General features: G+C 37.5%; 1 protein-coding gene across 3 annotated transcripts in view; it reads right to left on the bottom strand.

The window, feature by feature from the left end:
• The window catches only part of UMAD1 (UBAP1-MVB12-associated (UMA) domain containing 1), a 278,777-nt gene that overhangs the window by 7,071 nt on the left and 247,301 nt on the right, over positions 1-24,405 (bottom strand). The window contains exon 5 of one of the 3 annotated variants that reach the window (XM_043462687.1): positions 16,721-16,736. The exons of the other annotated variants lie outside the window; for them this stretch is intronic. Coding sequence (XP_043318622.1) covers position 16,736 — 1 coding nt within the window. The 3' untranslated portion in view covers positions 16,721-16,735. Of the gene's footprint in view, positions 1-16,720; positions 16,737-24,405 lie in introns of those variants that run through there. 3 annotated transcript variants of the gene reach the window in all.

Raw genomic sequence — 24,405 nt, 5'->3', positions numbered from 1 at the left:
ATATATTGAAGAATCCTTGCATCACTGAGATAAACCCCACTTGATCGTGGTATATGTTCCATTTAATAATGTGTTGTTGGCGTCAGTTTGATAGTATTTTGTTGAGAATTATTGCATCTATGTTCATCAGTGATATTGGTCTATAGTTTTCTTTTTTTGTGATATCTTTGTCTAATTTTGGTATCAAGGTGATGCTGGCCTTGTAGAATGAGTATGAGACTGTTACTCCCTTTGCAATTTCTTGAAAGAATTTGAGAAGGATAGGTGTTATATCTTCTCTAAAAGTTTGATAGAATTTGCCTGGTCATTTGATAGAATGGTCAGAAGTCATCTGGTTCTGGACTTTTGTTTGTTGGGAGATTTTTAATCACAGTTTCAATTTTATTGCTTGTGATTTGTCTGTTCAGATTTTCTATTTCCTCCTGGTTCAGTATTGGAAAGTTTTATTTTTCTAAGAGTTTATTCATTTCTTACAATTTGTCCATGTTATTGGCATACAGTGGCTTATAGTAGTATCTTAGGATCTTTTGTATTACTGTGATGTCAGTTGTTACTTCTTTTTCATTTCTAATTTTATTAATCTGAGTCCTCTCCTTTTTTTCTTGATGAGTCTAGCTAAATGTTTCATCACTTTGTTTATCTTCTCAAAGAACCAGCTTTTAGTTTCATTGATCTTTGGTATATTTCTCTTGTTTCTGTTTCATTTATTTCTGCCCTGATCTTTATTTCTTTCCTTCTAGTAACTTTGGGTTTTGTTTACTCTTCTTTGTTGAGTTACTTTCTATGTAAGGTTAGGTTGTTCATTTAAGAATTTTCTTGTTTCTTGAAGTATGATTTTATTGCTCTAAACTTACCTCTCAGAACTGCTTTTGCTGCATCCCATCGGTTTTGTTTTCATTATCATTTGCTCTAAGTATTTTTTTTAATTTCCTTTTGATTTCTTTAGTGACTCCTTGTTATTTAGTAGCATATTGTTTAGCCTCCATGTGTCTGCTTTTTTTTTAACAGTTTTTTCCAGTAATTGACTTTTAATCTCATAGCATTTTGGTCAGAAAAGATATGATTTCAGTTTTCTTAAATTTAGATGTTATCTATCCTGGAAAATGTTCTGTGTACACTTGAAGAAAGTGTATTCTGTTTTTTACTTTTTTTTTTTTTGATGGAATGTTGATACCAACTAAGTCTATCTGGTACAATGTGTAATTTAAGGCTTGTGTTTCCTTATTAATTTTCTGTCTGGATGGTCTATGCATTGGTTCATCCATAAGTGTGAGTAGTGTTCAAGTACCTCACTATTATTGTGTTACTGTCAATTTCCCTTTTTATGGCTATTAGCATTTGCATTATATATTGAGGTGCTCTTATGTTGGGTGCATAAATATTTACAATTTTTATATCTTCTCGGATTGAATCCTTGATCATTATGTAGTGTCCTTCTCTGTCTCTTGTAACAGTCTTTACTTTAAAGTTTAGTTTGTCTGTGACTCACTTGATTTTGGAGGCTAAGAAGCCCCAAGATTTGCATCCAGCCAGCTAGAGACTTAGGGTAACCAATGTGTAGTCTCACTCTGAAAGCAATAAGCTGAAGCCCCAGGACAACCTGATGTTTCAATTCAAGTCCAAAGACTGGGGAAAACAAAAACAAAAACAATGTTCCAGAGCTCAAATCAGTGAGGCAAGAGGAGTTCCTCCTTATTCAACCTTTTTGTGCTGTTCATGTTTTCAATTTATTGGATGAGGCCCACCCACATTAGGAAGGGCAAGCTGCTTTACTCAGTCTTACCATTGAAATGTTAATTACATTCAGTAATACCTTCACAAACCTTCACAGAATAGCGTTAGATCAAAAGTCTGGGCATCCTGTGGCCCAGGCAAGTTGACACACACTAACCATCACAGGTACGCATACTATTTGTGATACATTAATTTTTATTATTAAAATTATTTAAATTTACTGTTCGGTCATTTCTTAAAATGCTTATGGTAAACAGACAGCTCTCTAGCTTCCCCTACTCATTAGGTCAACAGGATACTTCCCAAGAGTCAACTGTATTTGAACCCAAACCTTTAAAATCATATAACTTCATTGAATTTTATGAAAAAATTATAAAAATACCAATGCAAAAAGAATGAATCATTGTTTCATAAAGACTAGATTGATCATTAGGAAGACTAGGTAAATGTAAGGTTATTCAAAACTTGCTTTAAATTTAACTGGTAAACTATTGGGAGGTAGAAGAGATCTTAGAGGGGAGGATGCAGCACTCAGATTCTCTCCCAGTGTTTTTCGGTTCTGGTTTCATTTTAAAGAAATCGAAACTGAAAATCCTGGAGAGTTTGTTATTAGTGTAGTTCATGCAAAAAAGATGGCCGGGGGAATTCCGATCAGGCAACTGCACTCAAAGAAAAGATCTTGGCCCCAAATCAAAAGATTGGCAAATGGTTATATATATGTTTTATATATATATATATATATATGTATATATATATATGTTAAAATATGCATTTAGGGAAGATAGTTCCAAAGATGAAAAGTGTGATAGTTGTACAACAATGTTAATATATTTGTGTCATAGAATGGTACACTTAAAAATGCCTAATGCATTAAATGTTATGTTATCCATGTTTTATCACACACAGAAAAATTAAATATGAAAAGTAGGTTTATTTTTTCATATTCTGTGTTTCAACAAATTTTTTTAAACTTACAGATGATTATATTTGATAAGAGAGCTTATTCTATATTAAGTTAACTTTTATTTTAATTCAGTAGAAGAAAGGGATAATAATATGAAATTGAATGATTTGATGTAAAGGGTCCCTTCTGTGATTTTTCAATAAGGAGACCTTGAATCTCCAACATTGCTCTAAATTTGAAGAAAAAAGTGCTATAAAAAACCTATAAGAGGTGAGAGTAGTGTTTCTCAATCTAATGCAGTGCCAAGTTCTTAGGATACTTTTAGAAATGCAAGGACATGTTTTTGGTGGTCACAATAACTGGCGTTTAGTAACTGGGCTGCAGAGATGCCAAACATCCTACAGTACACAGAACCTTCATAATATCAAAGACACACCCCTCCCAAAAGTCACTAGTTACTCAGTGATCAATACTGAGGTACAGTCAATATAGTTTTAAAATTATGTTTCAATTTTGCATCATATCTGTTGACTTTCTCATGAAATTTGAAGAAAGAGACACTAGTTTACTTTCTCTCCCCTTGCTCCTTCTAACCTTATTTTTGATTAGTTTTACTATTCTGTACAGTGCTTGGGTTTATAACACTCATCTCCTGTTCTGAAATCATCATTCAAACAGTTGTTTACTCTTGATCCTCTTTTAAATAATTTGGTGCTTACCACCAGATCTTTTCATGCCCTGACTTTTCTATTTCTGCACTCTTTACTTTGATTCGTCTACTTGGTTACCTTGAGTTTGTCATACAATATATATTTTCTTTAATTGGAGTATCATTGATTTTCAATGTTGTGTTTCAGGTTACATGTCATACAATAGTTTTTCATTTTTTTTCCAAGAAAAGCTCATGGATTTTTATTTCCTTATGTTCTTTCATCTTATTATCTGTCTGTTACATTTATTTTAGGAGGTAACTTGATTGGGTTTAAAACTTTCAAATCATGCATTCATTTCCTCAGAGTTTTATAGACACTGCTTCACTGTCTTTGGTTTTGAGAATGCGGTGGGAAAGTAAAATTGGAAATTTAGTCACTCAGTCACGTCTGACTCTTTGCAACCCCATGCACTGTACCCCTTCAGGCTCCTCTGTTCACGGAATTCACCAGGCAAGAACACTGGAATTGGTTGCCATTTCCTTCTCCAATACCTGAATTATCATTTTAAATATTTTTAGGTTTTATTATAAATATAACATTAGATTCAAAGATTAAATATAAAATGTGTAAATTATAAATAATCAAACTTTAAAACTTTTAAATAATCAGTCAAGAACCAAAAGAATCACCAATATGCATCTGCCTATGGATTCCACCTCTGTTCCATTCCTTCTCTTCCCCCTGAGGGAGCAACTTTCCCGTATGTTTATCCTGCCTTTGCAATATTCCAAATAGTTTTATCATATATGTGCATATCCATAAATAATAAGGGCTTCCCAGGTGGCCCTAGTGGTAAAGAACCTGCCTGCCAATGCAGGAAATGTAAGAGACTCAAGTTTGATCCCTAGTTGGGAGATCCCCTAGAGGAGGAAATGGCAATCCACTCCGGTATTCTTGCCTGGAGAATCCCCATGGACAGAGGAGCCTGGCAGGCTACAGTCCATAAGGTCACAAAGAGTTGGAAGCGACTTAGCATGCATGCATAAATAATACATGATTTCACTATGCCTTTTAAAATTTCACTTAATATTTCTAAAGATTCATCTCTGCCACTTTGTGTTACTATACAGCACTCTTTACTGGCGTTATTGACGATTAATTTACACACCATAAAGTTCACCCATTTAAAGTTTACAGTTCAACAACTGGCAGTATATATACAGACTTGTACAACCATCATCATTTTCTAATTTTAGAGTCATCTCATCACTTCCCCAAAAAGCTTCATGCCCATTAGCAATCATTCCCAATCTCTTCCTTCCTTTTTTTCCCATACCCTGTCTCACCACCATTTATCTGTTAAACCATCTGTATTATACATAAAATCTCCATGTATTTTTGGGTATACTCTCTGTTTCATTCTATCACTCTCCATTTGTCGACTTTTCTAACTCTCTGCCAAAATCACACTGTCTTAATTATTACAGCTTTATAGAAGATCTTCATACCTGGTACAAATTGTTACACTCAAATTTTTTAGGAGATTCAGTTTTTCTTAGCTTTCTGTCTTTCCATATATGTTTTAGAATTAGCTTGCTCATTGCATGAAAAATTCTGCTGAGATTTTAAAAACTATAGGCCAATTTGAGAGAATATCCATCTTTAAAATATTAAGTATTGCTATCCATAACGTGATACATCTTTTTATTTATTTAGTTCCCTAATGACTTTCAAGATTTATTATTTTCTCTAGGTAAACCATGGATGCTCTTTATTAGATTTATTCCCAGATACCTTCTGTTTTTGTTGGAATTATAAATTGTACCTTTTAATTATTACATTTTAAAATGTTGATGGCCATTGTTTGGAAAGGCAATGAATCTTTGCATGTTGGTCTTAGAGCTGTATACAACAGGAGAGTAACTTTGCTAAACTCTTCTGTTATTGCTAATATGTTGTTTTTAGATTGTTTGTGGTTTTCTATCTATGTAATCATAGTAACTGCAACTAGTGTTGGGTTTGTTCCTTTCTAGTCTTTGAAGTCTTTTTTTTCTCATCTTATTGTCTGGCTAGAGCTTCCAGCTTTAGTGATGATCAAAACATGATAGCAAGCAAATGTCCTTTTTCTGATTTCAAATGGGATGCTTCTAACTTATCATCATTAAGAATGATGTTTACTGAAGCTTTAGTATATGCCTTCATTCAAGTAAAGTAAATAAAATTCTCTTCCACTCAAAGTCTGCAAAGACTTTTTATGCTGAATCAAAGCTTAACTTTATCCAATTTTTTGAGGGGGAGGGTTTCTAGTGAGATTATATATTGGTTTTTCTTTTTAATCTATTATGGTGGGTCACAATTCTAGATTTTCTAATGTTAAACTACTCTAGCACTTCTGGAATAAACCCAACTTAGTCATGATAAACTAAAACACCAAAAAACAAAAAACACAGTGGATTTGATATTTTGTTTAGCTCAGATTGTACTTGTCTATTTTGGGTACCCAGATTATGCAGAATGATTTAGAGAGTAGTTCTTATTTTTCTATTTGCTGAGTAAATCCATAAAAGATAGAAATGAGCTGTTGAATGTTTAGTGATTTCCTAAATCCGATAAAATTTCCTGGAGCTGGTCTTTCCTTATAGGAATATTTTAAATTATTGATTCAATTGCTTTAATAGTTTTAGGACTATTCAAGTTTTGTAATTCTTAAGTCAGTCTTTAAGTTATGTTTTTCTAAGAATTGTTTTATCTAGGCTTTTAAATTATTGGCATAAAATCGCTCATGGTATTTTCTTTCTGCACTCTATCTATATTTACATTCCCCTTTTAGTCATTTTGTACTCTCTTTTTTCTCAATTGTTCTTGCAAAAGGATTGTCTCTTCAAAAAGTTGTCTTTTCAAAAAGATTGTCTTTTCAAAAAGTTAAGTTTTAGCTTTATCGCTGTTTCTATTATACTTCTGTTTTCAATTTCATGGAATTCTCTTATTTTCATTGTTTCTTTTGTTCTCTTTGTTTATTCCTTGTTCCTTTCTAAGCACTTAAGATGGATACTTGGTTCATTTTCAGACATTCCTATCGAAAGCATTATGGCTGACAGATATCACTCAAAAATAGTAGTCTTGACATGTTAATTTTCATTATAATTTAGCTGTACTTAAAAACTTCATTGTGGTTTCTTTTTCAAAAATTTTATCGGAGTATAGTTGATTTACAAAGTTGTGCTAGTTTCTGCTGTTCGGCAAAGTGAATCAGTTATACATGTACATATGTCCACTCTTTTTTAGATTCTTTTCCCACATAGGTCATCATAGAGTACTGAGTAGAGCTCCCTGTGTTTCATAGCAGGCCTTTATTAGTTATCTGTTTTATAAGTAGTATGTATATGTCAATCCCAGTCTTCCAAATTATCCCTCCTCCACCTTCATCTTTCTCTACTGGTAGTCACAAGGTTGTTTTCTACATCTCTGACCCTAAATAAGTTCATTTGTACCATTTTAAAAGATACCTCATATAAGCAGTATCATATATTTGTCTTTCTCTCTCTGACTTCACTCAGTATGACAATCTCTAGATCCATCCATGTTGGTGCAAATGGCATTATTTCATTCTTTTTTAATGGCTGAGTAATATTCCATTGTATATATGTACTACATCTTCTCTATTCATTCTTCTGTCAGTGGAGATTTAGGTTGCTTCTATTTCCTGGCTGTTGTAGACAATGCTGCAATGCATGCTGGGTGCATGTATCTTTTTGAATTATAGTTCTCTCTGGATATATGCCCAAGAGTGAGATTGCTGGATCACATGGTAACTCTTTTTTTCTTTTTTAAGGAAATTTTTACTGTTCTCCATAGTTGCGGTACCAATTTACATTCCCAGCAAGAGTGTAAAAGGGTTCCCTTTTCTTCATACCCTCTCCAGCATTTATTGTTTGTAGATTTTTTGACAATGGCCATTCTGACTAGTGTGAGGTGATACCTCATTGCAGTTGTAATTTGCATTTCTCTAATAATTAATGATGTTGAGCGTCTTTTCATGTGTTTTTTGGCTATCTAAAAAATGTCATTGTTTCACTCTAAGATTTGATAATACCTATTTCCTCTCAACACTGACTACATATGTATATATGCATATATATATATATAAATACGATTCCATTGCCTTCTGTTTCCTCTTATTATAGTGAAACAGTCTACTGTCTATGAAATAATCATTTCTTTGTGATATCTATTTGCTTCGGGCCATTTTAAAAAAGTTTGTTGCTACAGAGTCTACAGAGTCATTATGAGGTGACATCTAGGCATTGATTGTCTTGTTGTTTCTCCTGCTTGGGAAACTGTGGTTTCCAAAAGTGTAGATTAATAGCTTTTAGCATTTCTGGAAACTTCTTAGCTATTATCACTCCTTGATTAGCTTTATTCTCTCTTTTCGTGAATCTTACTTGACATATGTTTGACTCATTTTATCCTCAGTATTTTAAATTATTCTATTTTCCAGTCCTTTTTCTTTCTGAATTATATTTTGATTAAATTATTAACTTCTTCCTTCAAGTTGATTAATTCTTTCAAATGCGACTAATCTGCTCTTTAAAACATTTTGTTTGTTCTTTCACCACTTACATATTTTTGTTTAAATACTCCATTTAGTTATTTTTCATAACTGCCTGATCATTCTTGATAGTCTTCTGCTGCTTGTTCATTCTTCTGATTCTGTGAGTTATTTCTTCAAGTACTTCATAAGCAGCTATGCTGTATCTGACAGCTGTAACATAGATGGCTTACTTCCTCATGTGCTTGGTGGCCTTAGCTGTGAACCCATATTTGCCCACTTATAAAGTGTGGGAATCTGAAGGGTTATTCTGTAGGATGTATTCCCAAGAAAATCTGGTTTGTTTCTGCTGGGACTGGGAGGACTACCCATCTGGGACCATTTAAGCTCTCCTGGAGAGTCCTGGACTAAAACAGAATCTCAGGTTCAGTGCCCCTTCTTTGCTCTTAACTCTAGATTTAGTGTCAAAACTGCAATACAAATGACTGGCATTTTCTCTCAGAATAACCCAGTTTCTCTCCTTTGCTTTTTGTTCAGCATATTTATCTGTTCACTGCTCCAAGCTCCACTGTTCACTCAGCTTTGTTCATTTGCGATGTGGGAGAGAGGAGGATTGGCCTTGGAGATTATTTTACCTACTTCTAGGGAGTACAGCAATGAACCAAAATGTTTTATTTAGGATCTAGCTGGTTTCCACCAGACAGTAGCTTGTCTGCCGTTGCTGCTGGAAGTGGAAGTTCTATTCTGAATCTAAGTTCAATAAATAAAACTTGTGTGCTGATCATTCTGTCTTGGTTTTCCCAGCACAAGGTACCCTATTATGACTTAAAGGGTGGTATATCTATAATTATTTTTAAATTTTCAATTTAGAAATAAGGGAACTGGGGTTCTAAAAGGCTAAGTGACTTACCCAATTCATGATAAAGGGGGACTAGAGACTATTTTATGTCCAATCCAGTAGACTTTTCAATAACTCCTACTACTCTTTAGACCTGATTTTAGAAGACATGTTTAATTAAATTCCACCTGTGTTTATATTATAACCAGGTCTATAATTTTGTTTTTTATGTCTGTGCATAACCAATGTTTTATGTCTGTGCATAACCAATGTTCATGTCCATGTTTAATCACATAAATACATAAATCAAGCCTAAATAGAAGCTATTATAAATACAATTTAATCTATATAGAGGCATGACTATAAGGGAAACACCTTGGAGACCCAAAAGGAAACTACAGAATCCCAATCTTGTCTCTCTATAATAAGCATGGCCTTTAAGATCAAAATAATTGTACACAAAGAACATTTGTTTTTACTTATACACAAAAGCAAACAATTGCTGGTGAAGATGAGAATGACGGATTAACTATGTTAATCCACATTATGCTATGTCTCAAGTAGTTTTTTGAAATAATCCTTCCACTAATTCATAGGGTGAAATTATAAATTATATGAATACACCAATGAAGAAAAAAATGTGGGATTCCTTATGGACTCATCGTCTGTCCTCAGGAAATCTGTCAACATAAACAGTTGCTAGCATAGCACAAAATTAATAATGATTAATAATCCCTCTCCCAGCCCAGGGAGAGCAAGGGTGAAAACTGGAGGCAATCAGTGAAGGAGTTCTTTCAATTTAGGGCAGTCTGCTATCAGAGAACCTGGGAGGAAAGGATTAGAAATACACCCTCTGATCTACCAGCATTCCAGCAAAGTTATGAATAGCTGCCACAAGTGACCTTGGGATTTTTAAAATTCCATCCAATAGTTTCTATTTTACTAATTTTGTTTAGAAGTATTTTTAAAGTTAAAATAATAATGAGTTAATATCCTAAACTTCATTTTAGATATTTTGAGGATTAAGGGTGGAGAGAGAATATTTTTTAAAGTACTTTTCAGGTGACTTGGCCATATTACTTATCCCTTTTCAAAAGTTTTCAGAGATTCCCCCCACCCCGCTGCCCCAGAGGTATTTAAGTGAATTATTTTTTATGTCCTTGTTGATAATGTACCTACAAGTCCCCCCCCGCCCCCCCCCCCACCCCGGCTTTGGACTTTCCCATTCAAGTTTTAATTCTCCATCCCCACCACCCCCCACCAAAAAAAAACAAACCCAACATCCCCCTCTGGCGTGTAGCTCTACTTGTCAAAACCAGGTATTGTTTTAGTCAAATGTGACTGTAGTTTGAATATAGTTAGGCCGAGGCATTTTCTTTGGGGGTGGGACTGTAAACCTTTTAAAACCTGTGTTGCTAAGATTGTTCACAGCGCAGTGCACATCTGCTATTACTCTTGAAAAACACTAACAGATGAAGATGTTTATGAATTCAGTGGGTGAGAATTGAGAGATGGAGCTTGGAGGGGCAGAGCCTGTATCACCCCTTGAACAGTGGGAGACACTAAGAGAAGTCAATTTGGAGGGAAGGGGACACAGAAGAAGGCGGTTTCAACAAATCAGGTCTGTAACTGGCATCCCCAGAGTCAACTTCTAATTTTTTTTTTCTCCAGTTTGAGATTTAATACACCTACAGTACTGTATAAGGTGTAGAGCATAATGAATCGACTTACATGTACATCATGAAGTGATGACCACAATAAGTGTAGAGAACAGTCATCATCTCATGTAGATACATAATTTTGTATGTATATAAATAAATATACAAAATATGAAAAAAATATTTTCCTTGTGATGATAACTCACAGGATTTACTCTCTTAACAACTCTACTTCTAATGATTATTAATTGATTAATAATCTGTAAATGATTATCAATTTAGTGAATTTTTCAGGGCTTTTGTTCTTCTTTGCAACTTCTACCTTATATAATAGCATGGAACTTCATAGGAGATAACGTTTTTTTCCTACACCACGGGATCTTCCCCACCCAGGGCTCAAACCTGTGTCTCTTTGTCTCTTGGATTGGCAGGCGTGTTCTTTACCACTAGCGCCACCTGGGAAGTCCATTTATATTACACATACTTTCAAATACAGGCTTCCACAGTGGTTCAGTGGTAAAGAATGCCTACAATGCAGGAGACTCTGGGTCAGGAAGATCCCCTGGAGAAGGAAATGGCAACCCACTCCAGTATTCTTGTCTGGGAAATCCCATGGACAGAGGAGCCTAGAGGGCTATTGACCATGGGGTCGCAAAACGGTGGAACAGGACTTTGTGACTAAATAACAACAATACCTCTCAAATCTGCTCTAAAGTTTAAGTGTGAAATTACTGATTTATTTTTCCATGAAATATCTAACAAAGCCCCCCACCCCCCACCCCCCGTCCCAGGGGAGTGGTCCTGGTATGTGGGTGTGAATGGGTACTCCAACCAATTCGATGTGCCAGGAGGGTTTTAAAATGAGATACCATCAACTTAAACATCCTGTGCATTCTAAGTTGCCTTGTATCACTATTATTTTTTATAGCAATGACGGTTTCACTTGTTAAGGAAATCAGCCAATTCTGACTTAATAATGGGAGTAGTTGGTATCTCCTAACGCAATCATTTCTGATTGCCTGAGGAGATGTTAAGTCTCTGGAGTATGAAGTTAGGGCAGTGAGAGAAGCTGGTTACCCCTGGAGCCCAGTGGGAAGCAGGCAACAGTTGGCATTTTCTCAGGGGAGCCAGTTTAGTCATTATTTCAGTGTTTGTGTGCGTGAACACCTTCAAAGCGAAATTAATTTCCCTTTTGGATTACTTAGGATATTATTTTTAATGCTGAAGTTTTCCATATCATCCTTAGCCACCTTTATCCCCCCTCAGAATGACTTAAGTAAAGAAAAAAGTCACATGATTGTTTCCAGCAGCACATAAAAAGTAAGATTTTGAGACATTTTGTTATTTCCTGTGATTTTGTGTAGACATTCTGTGATGAGTGTTCTCCAAGGAAGAAAAAAAAAAAAAAAGAAACAAAAACATTTAGTGTTATGTATTAAAATGAAATTTGTTTTATTGGAATGAGGGGGTGAAGCTCTGCTCAAAATATCCAAAAATGAAATTCCACCTACTTCTGTCTATAGCTGAGGTCTAGAGCCTCCAGGTGGCAGATTCATAAGTCCTGTCAAATCAGCAGTGGCATTAGATCAGAAATAAAGCGCATGATAAATGGAATGTACTTGAATCATTCCAAAACCATTCCCTGCCCCGACTCCCGGTCCATGGAAAAATTGTCTCCCAAGAAATCGGTTCATGGTGCCCAAAAGGTTGGGGACTGCTGGTCTGAAAAATCCCAAACAACTAAAACCTGAATCTTGCTAATCAAGAATAAGCTCAGAATATCCAGGTCACTCTGGACCTGCCTGAAGTCCTGTCTATGTTACATCTGTCACCCCAACTCTGGTCTGGAGGGAATGGAGGGGCAAAAGGCCTTTCTTCGTCTATTCAGCTGCTCCCACTCCTGCCAGAGCATCTCTGGGCTGTGCCTAGGGGACAAGAGGCAAGTCAGAGGAGCATGAAATCAGCCCCAGTTTCTGCTTCCCCTTCTTACCACCCCCACCCCCCACCCATCCCATCAAGACCTCCAGTTCCCAGTGGCTGGAGGAGCTCCTTACCTGTCTGGGTCCCCTTGGCCAACGGTGCCCATGGGCAGCCTCTCGAGAAGAACACGTTCCAAGCTGCCAGACGTTCCGTGTCACTTCCTCAGCACTAAACTTTTAGATGATTTTCCAAGCAGGCACGTTTGGGGAGAATTTTGCTGTCACTTCCTTAGGAAAGGCTTACTAGAAATGGGCTTTTAATATCCTTACAAGCAGCTGTGTTTAAGATCAGCTTAATAAGCTATTATTAATAAATAATTATTAAGTAATTAAATGAATTATTCAACAACTCTAGATAAGATGCCCTATGACAGTAAAGGGTGGAATATAATCCAATATTTCAACCTTATTTTTTTATTTTTCATTGGAGTATACTTGATTAGCAATGTTGTGTTTCAGGTGTCCAGCAAAGTGATTACATGTATCTATTCTTTTTAAAATTATTTTCCCATTTACGTTATTACAGAGTATTGAGCAGAGTTCCCTGTGCTATACAGTAGGTCCTTGTTGGTTATCTGTTCTAAACACAGCAGAGTGTACGTGTCAATCGCAACCTCCCAATCATCCCCAACCCCAGCCTTTCCCACCTGGTAACTAAAAGTTCATTCTCTAAGTCTATGAGTCTTGTTTCTATTTTGTAAATACGTTCGATTGTATAATTTTTTTATATTCCACATATAAGCAATATTATATGATATGTCTTTCTCTATCTGATTTCACTGAGTATGATAAGCTCCAGGTATGTTGCTGCCAATGGCATTATTTCATCCTTTTTAATAGCTGAGTTATATTCCACTGTATATAGGTACCACATCTTCTTTATCCATTCAGCTGTTGATGGACATTTAGGTTGCTTCCGTGTCTTGGCTATTGTAAATAGCACTGCTATGAACATGCACGTATCCTTTTTAACCATGTTGTTCTCTGGATATATGCCCAGTAGTGGGATTGCTGGATCATATTGCTGTATTTTTAGTTTCTGAAGGAGCCTCCATACTAATATTTCAACTTTAATACTATGTAAGGTTGTGTATGAGTGAATTCAAGAGAAAGGTTCTGATGAAAAAGATTAATCTTAAAAATAAAGCACACTAAGGGCAAAGTAGATACAGGGAAGTTGTACGTATTTGAGAAGTAGCAGTGAGATTCCTTTTGATGAGGTTTAGCGGTATTAGCTTCTTTTGGACTGTCTATTGTTAGCTTCTTTTGGACTGTCTATATGTTTTTAGGTTAGATGAGAAAGTAGCAACTTAGGAAAGCAAATGGATCTCTGCTCTTCAGTTCAGTTCAGTCACCCAGTCGTATCCGACTCTTTGCAACCCCATGGACTGCAGCACACCAGGCTTCCCTGTCCATCACCAACTCCCAGAGCTCTTAGAATGGCAAATAAGCTTCACTCTTAGAATGGCTTCTCCCCTCTTTTAAACTGAGAACCAGCAGGCAAAGATCATTGTTACTAGAGAGAAATATAAGGTTTTATAGAAACTTCCTCAAAGAGCTTCAGTGGACGAGTCCTAGAAAGCTCTGTATTTAAACTGGGATCTACATAAGCCCAGTGTGTGTGTGTGCTAAGTCACTTCAGTTGTGTTCTACTCTTTGTGACCCTATGAACCCTCCAGGTTCCTCTGTCCATGGTATTCTCCAGGCAAGAGTACTGGAGTGGGTTGCCATGCCCTCCTCTGGGGGATCTTCCCGGACCAGGGATCGAACCCACATCTTTTACATCTCCTGCACTGGCAGTTGGATTCTTTACTGCCGAGCTACTGGGAAAGCCCCAGGGAGAGACTCAGTGACTGAGAATAGCTAAATGTTAGCGAGGTACTTGTCTATACCTGGATACATGTATTTCTTTAGTCCTAACTTTATAAAGAATATATTTAAAATGTAGTGTATGTTTTATTATATGGCTTTTAATTAAAGAGTGCTTGTATTTATATGATACAATAAGGTTTTATTTTATGGGAGAAAATAATGATTGTTCTGTGGCTAGGTTGATACATGCCGTAGGAAGCCCTAACCAGAATCATACCACCCAGCATGGGCATCCTCCAGGCAGAACTCAAACTTCTTGGTGTGCCAAATGATACAAGACATGGGAATAAAGTGAACAGTTTAAGGAGCATTTATTATTACATTTACTTAGGAGATATTTCCTGAGCATCTCGATTCATTCTGCTCCATCTCAAAGGCCAAGATTCCTTTCCACATCTCAGAAACCAAAAAGGATGAATAAATCTAGACAAAGCATTTCATCTAGGTCTAAAGAAATCCACCTCAAATTTTATGAAATTTTTGTGTGGGGCTGTATATTTTTCTTCTTCAACATAAATCATTCCCAACCCCACTGAGACTTAGAATAAAGGAGATAAGGTAGAAAGGAAAAAAAAAAAAAGAATCAGAAATTCCAAAGTAAAAGTAAAAATTCCTGATTGAACACAATCAGGCAAAAACCAGGGAGCCAAAAATTAATGTTTTCCTATAGAGGATGGCAGATGACTAGTTGGGCTATTAAATGGATACCAGAGGATGCAGAAAGGGCCATAAAAAAGATTTATTGTTGTTGGGAGAGTTCTCACCTAGCATTTCCTGACTTTTGTGCTTTCAACTTTATAGTCAGATATTCCACTCTGGCAGTTAAAAAAAAAAAAGCTTATGTGAAAAAAGTTGTGTGATAAAATTAATACTATGAGGAAATGAGTTGTTCAGTTGCTAGGTCATGTCCAACTCTTTGAAGCCCCATGAACTGCAGCATACCAAGCTTTCCTGTCCTTCTCTATCTCCCAGAGTTTGGTCAAACTCATGTCCATTGAGTTGATGATGCCATCTGACCATCTCATCTTTTGTCATCCCTTTCTCCTTTTGTCCTCAAGCTTTACCAGCTTCAGGGTCTTTTCCAGTGAGTTGGCTCTTCACATCAGGTGGCCAAAGTATTGGAGTTTCAGCTTCACCATCAGATCTTCTAATGAATAGTCAGGGTTGATTTCCTTTAGGATTGACTTGTTTGATCTCCTTGCTGCCCAAGGACTCTCAAGAGTCTTCTCCAGCACCACAGTTCAAAAGCATTGATTCTTCAGCGCTCAGCCTTTTTAATGGTCCAACTCTCACATCTGTACGTGACTACTGGAAAAACCATAGCTTTGGCTATGTGGACCTTTGTCAGCAAAGTGATGTCTCTACTTTTTAATATACTGTCTAGGTTTGTCATAGCAATTATTCCAAGGAGCAAATGTCTATTTTAATTTTGTGGCTGCAGTCACCATCTACAGTTATTTTGGAGCTCAAGAAAATAAAATGTCACTGTTTCCACTTTTCCCCCCATTTATTTGCCATGAAATGATGGGACCGGATGCCATGATCTTTGTTTTTGAAATGTTGAGTTTTGTCAGCTTTTTCACTCTCCTCTTTAACTTTCATCAATAGGCTCTTTAGTTCCTCTTCGCTTTCTGCCATAAGGGTAGTATCATCCACATATCTGAGGTTGTTGATATTTCTCCCAGCAATCTTGATTCAACCATGTGAGTCTTCCAGCCCAGCATTTCACATGATGTACTCTGCATATAAGTTAAATAAGCAGGGTGACAACATACAGCCTTGGTGTACTCCTTTCCTGATTTTGAACCAGTCTGTTGTTCCATGTCCAGGTCTGACTGTTGCTGCTTGTCCTGCTTACAGGTTTCTCAGAAGACAGGTCAGCTGGTCTGGTATTCCCATCTCTTTAAGAATTTTCCACAGTTTGTTGTGATCCACGTAGTCAAAGACAGCATAGTTAATAATGCAGAAATAGATGTTTTTTGGAATTCCCTTGGCTTTTTTTTTTCCTTTGGTTTTTTATGATCTAGCAGATGTTGGCAATTTGATCTCTGGTTCCTTTGCCTTTTCTAAATCTCTCTTGTACATCTGGAAGTTCTTGGTTCATGTACTCTTGAAGCCTAGCTTGAAGGTTTTTGAGCATAGCCTTACTAGCATGTGAAAGTGAAAGTGAAGTCGCTCAGTCATATCTGACTCTTTGTGACCCCATGAACTGTAGCCTACCAGGTTCCTCCATACATGGGATTTTCCAGGCAAGAATACTAGAGTGGGTTGCCATTTCCTTCTCCAACTAGCATGTGAAATGAGTGCAATTGTGTGGTAGTTTGAGCATTCTTTGGCATTGCCTTTCTTCGGGATTGGAATGAAAACTGACCTTTTCCAGTCCTGTGGCCACTGCTGAGTTTTCCAAATTTGCTGGCATATTGAGTGCAGCACTTTCACAGCACCATCTTTTAGGATTTGAAATAGCTCAACTGGAATTCCATCACCTCCACTAGCTTTGTTCATAGTGATGCTTTCTAAGGCCTGCTTGACTTCACACTCTAGGATGTCTGGCATGAGGAAATGAGAGAAGAGGTGAGTTAGGTTGATATGAAGGAAAATGTTTCAGAAGAGAGGAATACATACATTCAGTTATGTTTTTGAGATGATGGCTAAAAGGCAGTAAGAGTTCCAAGCCCAATAGTTGGGACCAGCAATGATTTCAAGTCAGATGCTGGGACGATTTATAATAGTAATCTCTAGGCAAGAGGATTTCTTGAAGGAATCTAGTAGCATCAAAGAAGATAAATCCAGTGCTTAGCTATGAACATTTTATAAGATTATCCTATGATTCATGTGATAGAATTAATAGCAGTTCCCTAAGCCAAAATTTAGTCTAGAATATGTGCCTTTCTAGCAAATAGAGTGGTTAGTGGTTGTTATAGTGATTCTAAACTAGCGTGGTCAGTATAAAAAGTGACTGCTATAATCTGTGAGCCATTTGCTTTATAGCCAGATGAAGTCACAAACATAAAATAAAGCTACGGATTATTTCTTGTATCACCTTCACATTAATATCTCACATATATTTTAACAACTTGAAAAAAGTGTCAAAAATATAGGGCTTAGAAAGAATTGCATAGAATCTCTCTCCCAACCTCTTCTACAGCTTTAGTAACCCTAAGAAGAAATCCTGACTAAATAGTGAACTTATTTTCAGATAAGAAATTTAAAAGAAACAATAGCTACTTTCCCAAGTCATCCGGTTTCCACCTCTACCCGCCCCATTATAAAAAGCATCTATTCTCTGAACACTTTATTATTCAAAGTCAACAGACAACTGAACTATGAACCCAGGAGCATTAGTGAGTTCTTCTTACAAATCACCTACTTCAGACACCCAGGTCACAGTGGGCACCCATCCCTTCAGGCCATCAGTCAGCATTATACTGCTAAGGTGCATTTTTAATTGACAATGTTTTAGAGAATAACAAAACAACAAATAAACGATTGTTACTTTTTTTGATGTTTTCCTATGTGTTAAACATTAAAGGGTTTATTTTTATTTGAAGGATAATAAGGATATTTATTTTATTTGAAGGATAATTTTATTTGAAGGCTTTACACTGTTACGTTGGTTTCTGCCATACAATACCCCGGATGAGTCATAACTATATATACACACACATGTATATATCCCCTCCTTCTTGGGCTCCCCCCATCCTGCCCCTCTAGGTTGTCACAGTGTACCAGGCTGGCCTCTTGTGTTATTTAGCGGCCTCCTCCTAGCCAGCTATTTTGCACATGGTAATGTATATATGTCAATGCTCAATTTGTCCCACTCTCCTCTTCTCCCACTGTATCTACAAGTTCATTCTCTACATCTGTGTTTCCATTCATTCCCTGAAAATAGATTCATCAGTCCACTTTTCTAGATTCCATATATATGCTTTACTATATGATATCTGTTTTTCTCTTCCGACTTACTTCACTCTGTGTAACAGGTTCTAGGCTCATCCACCTCACTAGAACTGACTCAGATGTGTTCCTTTTTATGGCTAGTATTCCACTGCATATACATATCACAACTTCTTTATCCATTCTTCTGTTGATGGACATCTAGGTTGCTCTCATGTCCTCCTATTGTAAATATAAGCAAAGGGTTTATTTATTTATTTATTTATTATTTTTTTTTCATTTATTTTTATTAGTTGGAGGCTAATTACTTTACAATATTGTAGTGGGTCTCCTCATACATTGACATGAATCAGCCATGGATTTACATGTATTCCCCATCCTGATCCCCCCTCCCACCTCCCTCACTACCCGATCCCTCTGGGTCTTCCCAGTGCACCAGGCCCGAGCACTTGTCTCATGCATCCAACCTGGGCCGGTGGTCTGTTTCACCCTAGATAATATACATGCTGTTCTCTCGAAACATCCCACCCTCGCCTTCTCCCACAGAGTCCAAAAGTCTGTTCTGTACATCTGTGTCTCTTTTTCTGTCTTGCATATAGGGTTATCATTACCATCTTTCTAAATTCCATATATATGTGTTAGTATGCTGTATTGGTCTTTATCTTTCTGGCTTACTTCACTCTGTATAATGGGCTCCAGTTTCATCCATTTCACTAGAACTGATTCAAATGAATTCTTTTTAATTGCTGAGCAATATTCCATGGTATATATGTACCACAGCTTCCTTATCCATTTGTCTGCTGATGGGCATCTAGGTTGCTTCCATGTCCTGGCTATTATAAACAGTGCTGCGATGAACATTGGGGTGCACGTGTCTCTTTCAGATCTGCTTTCCTCGGTGTGTATGCCCAGAAGTGGGATTGCTGGGTCATATGGCAGTTCTATTTTCAGTTTTTTAAGAAATCTCCACACTGTTCTCCATAGTGGCTGTACTAGTTTGCATTCCCACCAACAGTGTAAGAGGGTCCCCTTTTCTCCACACCCTCTCCAGCATTTATTGCTTGTAGACTTTTGGATAGCAGCCATCCTGACTGGCGTGTAATGGTACCTCATTGTGGTTTTGATTTGCATTTCTCTGATAATGAGTGATGTTGAGCATCTTTTCATGTGTTTGTTAGCCATCTGTATGTCTTCTTTGGAGAAATGTCTGTTTAGTTCTTTGGCCCATTTTTTGATTGGGTCATTTATTTTTCTGGAATTGAGCTGCAGGAGTTGCTTGTATATTTTTGAGATTAATCCTTTGTCTGTTGCTTCACTTGCTATTATTTTCTCCCAGTCTGAGGGCTGTCTTTTCACCTTGCTTATAGTTTCCTTTGTTGTGCAAAAGCTTTTAAGTTTCATTAGGTCCCATTTGTTTATTGTTGCTTTTATTTCCAATATTCTGGGAGGTGGGTCATAGAGGATCCTGCTGTGATTTATGTCGGAGAGTGTTTTGCCTATGTTCTCCTCTAGGAGTTTTATAGTTTCTGTTCTTACATTTAGATCTTTAATTCATTTTGAGTTTATTTTTGTGTATGGTGTTAGAAAGTGTTCTAGTTTCATTCTTTTACAAGTGGTTGACCAGTTTTCCCAGCACCACTTGTTAAAGAGGTTGTCTTTTTTCCATTGTATATCCTTGCCTCCTTTGTTGAAGATAAGGTGTCCATAGGTTCATGGATTTATCTCTGGGCTTTCTATTCTGTTCCATTGATCTATATTTCTGTCTTAAGCAAAGGGTTTTAAAGAAATAAGACAAATAACAAATGTAAACTCTGTGAACAGGCACTGTGCCTTACGCTATCTTACAGGGAATAGATATGCATGAATGAGTTCATTTACTCTCCACCATCTTATGGGGAAAGAAGGGCAGGTACCTTCCTCCTAATCGTTACAGGAGGATGCTGATAAACAGATGTTAAGTGACTTGCTGAAAGTGGTGGACGCATCAGCTCTAGGGAGGTGTACCAGGGAGACAGGGTCCAGTGTGGCCCTTCTCCTGTGTGAACATTAGGCATCTTGTCTTTATGCTTAGCAAGAACCATGATTAAGTTCAGAACAGGTAGACTCAATCCTGGCTGACTCTCCTGAGTCAACCACTGAGTGATGAGGAATCTCTTACGTCACTTTGATCTGAATCAGTCCATTCTCATACTACCATCTAGTTTTTCTATCAGAAAAAATTGCTTTACTCAATATTATTTACAGACACTATTGCCAGTAGTTGCCCCATATTTGCCATTCACTACTGGCTAGGCTCTCTGCTAAGCAGTTGACATATAATAATAGCTCCTTTAATTCTTATCTCCACACTATCTCAAACATCAGGCCCATTTCAAAGATAAGAAAATGGAGGTTCTATGAGGTCATGTAAATTGTCCAACATCAAGGAATTAAAGCTAGATCTACTAAATTTCATGGTTCGTAAACTTGTCTTCCTCACTATATTTACTTGCTATTCTATGATGTGAGTAATCAGCTGATGATGCAAACACGTTTTAATCCTGTGAGTGTATTTCTAGACACTTTTATTTCTTAAAGAAAACAGATGTCTCTTTGAATAATGGAGACTGAAGAAAAGGGAGGAAATTCACTTGTTGGGAGGCATGTTCCATTGAAAGTAATGTGATAAAAAAAGGGAGAAAGATTAAAATGTATCACATTCATGAATAGAGAGACATGAAAGTGAATTAACTGGGATGACTACTGACTGAACCAATAAAGGGATGCATCTAATGAAAACACCCAGCAGGACTCCTAAAATTCACTCACCATTCATATTCTAGAGATCCTATGTTCTCTCATTTTAGGTCAATAATGATATTTCTCGCCTTTTCAGAAAAAAACTGCTTGCTCCACCTAGTTCCTTAGGCTACAGCAATGTTTCTCAACCTATTTTTTTTTTTCATTGTTGCTCCCTCAAAGAGAAGAAAATAATTTAAATACTCCTTTATAGAGAAATTAAATACTGGGATAAGATCTGTTGGGTAGGGCTGAGTTTTAATATCTAAGACATTTTTGCCCTGTTGAAAATGTTTGGGTTGTAAAGCTACTTGAACCTTTCTCCATCATAAATACGTGCTATGACTTCTAAACTGCCAGGGCTTATGTCTCAGTAACAGGCGCTCAGGAAATGCATGTGGATGGTTGGGAAAGCATCTCCTGGGTGTCTCACTAACTCAGTGTATACAAGTTAGTCCGCTTGCTCTATAGCTCCTGTTAACTATAAGGCCATGTGTTCAATGGCACCAGCTGCTCAGATGCTGGCCAAGAGGAATGCAAATTCAGGTGTGTGGATTCAAATCTCAGCAATGAGGCTTCATATTTTTAAAAAAATGTATTTATTTATTTGGCTGTGCTGGGCCTCAGTTGTGGCACGTGGGATCTAGTTCCCTGACCAAGGAGCAAACTCAGGCCTCCCACATTAGAAGGGCAGAGTCTTAGCTGCTGGACCACCAGGGAAGTCCCAGCAATGAGATTCTGGCCAATCATCTAACCCAGTGGTCCTCAATTAGGGACAATGTCTGGAGACATTTTTGATGATCACAACTGAGGTGGGGGGGCAGGGTGGAAGACTACTGTTATCTGATGGGTAGAGGCAAGGGATGGGGCCAAACATCCCATAAAGTACATGCCAGCCCCTCACAACGGAGAATTACCCAGTCCAAAATGTCAGCTGTCAGGTTTGCTTCCAGCAGAGGAAACTCTGCTTTAACCTCTCTGGTACTCATTTCTGTCATTGTGCCAGACGGTGTTCATTCCTCAACAGACATTCCAATCCATCTCCTTGTTGCCTTATGGAAGAGGCTTGCGTGCTCTGTTGTGTCCGACGCTTTGTGACCCCCAAGTACTATATAGCCCTCGGGGCTCCTCTGTTCATGGGACTGCCCAGGCAAGAATACTGGGCTGGGTTGCCATTTCCTCCTCCAGGGGATCTTTCTGATCCAGGGATCGAACCCACATCTCTTGCACTGACAGGCCAATTCTTTACCACTGAGCCACCTGGGAAGCCCAGCAGAAGAGGCTGGAAACACTAATCACTTATGTTGCCAGGCTTCCTCGCCTTGCATCTAAGGACAGCCTGGAGGCACAGTTCTGTCCAGTCAGATACAAGTGGAAATGTGTTAGAGGCATAAGAAAAGCTTTTGTTTTTTTAACCTGATACAACAAAAAGATTAGACAGGTATCATCCCCTTCTTATCCACTTCCTACCTCAAACATGGAAGCAATATATAGAGCTGTAGCCATTTTCTTGCTGTCATCAGGAAAAGGCAAGAGACTCAAAGAGAGGACAACCTCGATATCACTGAGGCTGTGAACCAATGCTGTTTCACCTCCTGTACTTCTTGTTTTGTCAGAATATATAACTCATATTTGTTTAAACATTCCTGTTATATTCAAATTTAAAATTGGGCTAATAATAGGATTTTTTCCACTAATTTTTGAGGGGCTTTCCTCAGGCTTAGACAGTAAAGAACTTGCCTGCAATACAGGAGACCTGGGTATGATCCCTGGGTTGGGAAGATCCCCTGGAGAAGGGAATGGCACCTCACTCCAGTATTCTTGCCTGGAGAATCCCATGGAAAGAGGAGCCTGGTGGGCTACAGTCCATGGGGTCACAAAGAGTCGGTCATGACTGAGCAACAAACTTTAATAACAGGGTTTTTCTCCATTAACTTTTATTGAGGTAAAATATAAAATATGTTGTTTTAACCGTTTTAAGGGTACAATGGAGTGGCATCAGTTACATTCACGATGTTGTGCATTTGTCACCGCATCTACTTACAGTTTTTATCAACACCCCAGACAGAAACTCTGCTCACTAAGCAAGAACTGCCAGCCACCTTCTCCCCAGCCTCAAATCACTGCTAACCTCTAAGCCACTTACTGTTTTTATGAATGAATCTATTCTAGACAGTTCATGTAAGTGTAATAGTGCAGTACTGTTCCACAAGGCTCATTTCACCTCATATAAGGTTTCCAAGGTTCATTCATGTTGTAGCATATGTCAGCACTTCATTCCTTTTCAGGGCTGAATGACATTCCAATGTTTTCATCATTTTGTTCATCCATTCATCTGTTGATAGGAGCCTGAGTTGTTTCCATCTTTTGGCAATGATAAGGTTTTAAAAGATTCAATAAAATAATATATCTAAAGCACTTAGAACAGTGCTTGATACCTAAGAACTTAGCAAATGTAAGCTAAACTTATATCTGCTATTACCATATACCATCAGGTTACATCCACTCTGTCAACTGTCTTTTTTCCCAAGGGGGAATGGGCAAGTATGTATGTGCACTGGCATAACACGATGACCAGAACCTACTGCACAATTCAAAGCAAATGATACTCTCATGGATCTGTGCCATGTGCAGGTGTGATGAAGAACAACCCCCTTTCATCGATCCATTCATCCTTCCATTGTTGTTATTCAGGTGATCAGTCTTGTCCAGCTCTTTGCAACCCCATAGACTGCAGCACACCAGGCTGTCCTTCACCATCTCCTGGAGCTTGCTCAAACTCATGTGCATTGAGTCAGTGACGCCATCCAACCATTTCGTCCTCTGTTGTCCCCTTTTCCTCCTGTCTTCAATCTTTCCCAGCATCAGGGTCTTTTCTAATGAGTCATCTCTTTGCATCACGTGGCTAAAGTATTGGAGTTTCAACATCAATCCTTCCAATGAATATTCAGGATTGATTTCCTTTAGGATTGACTGGTTAGATCTCCTTGCAGTCCAAGGGACTCTCAAGAGTCTTCTCCAACACCACAATTTAAGAGCATTGGTTCTTTGGTGTTCAGCTTTACTTATAGTCCATCCAGTAGTAACTGGAAAAAACACAGCTTTGACTATACAGACCTTTTTGGCAAAGTGATGTCTCTGCTTTTTAACATGCTGGCTAGGTTTGTCATAGCCTTTCTTCCAAGGAGCACACCTCCTTTAATTTCATGGCTGCAGTCATGCATCTATCCATTCAGAATTTACTGAGCATCTCTTATGGGAGAAGTTCTATGCTTCAAACCTAAGCTGAAGTGGTGCATAATTGATTTATTTAAAAAGACAACAAAAAGAGGTGCTTAATAAACATTTCTGGTAATGATGGAATAGTTCTACACTCAATCATGAGTCCAGTCTGTAGAACTGGAATGTGTTATTTCTCCAGAGTTATCAATGAAATAGACACCTGCCTTATGAAGTCCTCATCCTGCTAAATACATTTTTTAATGGATTTTATAAATATTGTTGACTTTCATCCTTTGCACCTAATGTCTCATTTGAGAAGGT

Source organism: Cervus canadensis, chromosome 3 (assembly GCF_019320065.1).
Source record: "Cervus canadensis isolate Bull #8, Minnesota chromosome 3, ASM1932006v1, whole genome shotgun sequence".
Classification (NCBI taxonomy): Eukaryota; Metazoa; Chordata; class Mammalia; order Artiodactyla; family Cervidae; genus Cervus; species Cervus canadensis.
The sequence above is the reverse complement of the archived record's forward strand: the minus strand, read 5'-3'. Positions and strand labels throughout refer to the sequence as shown.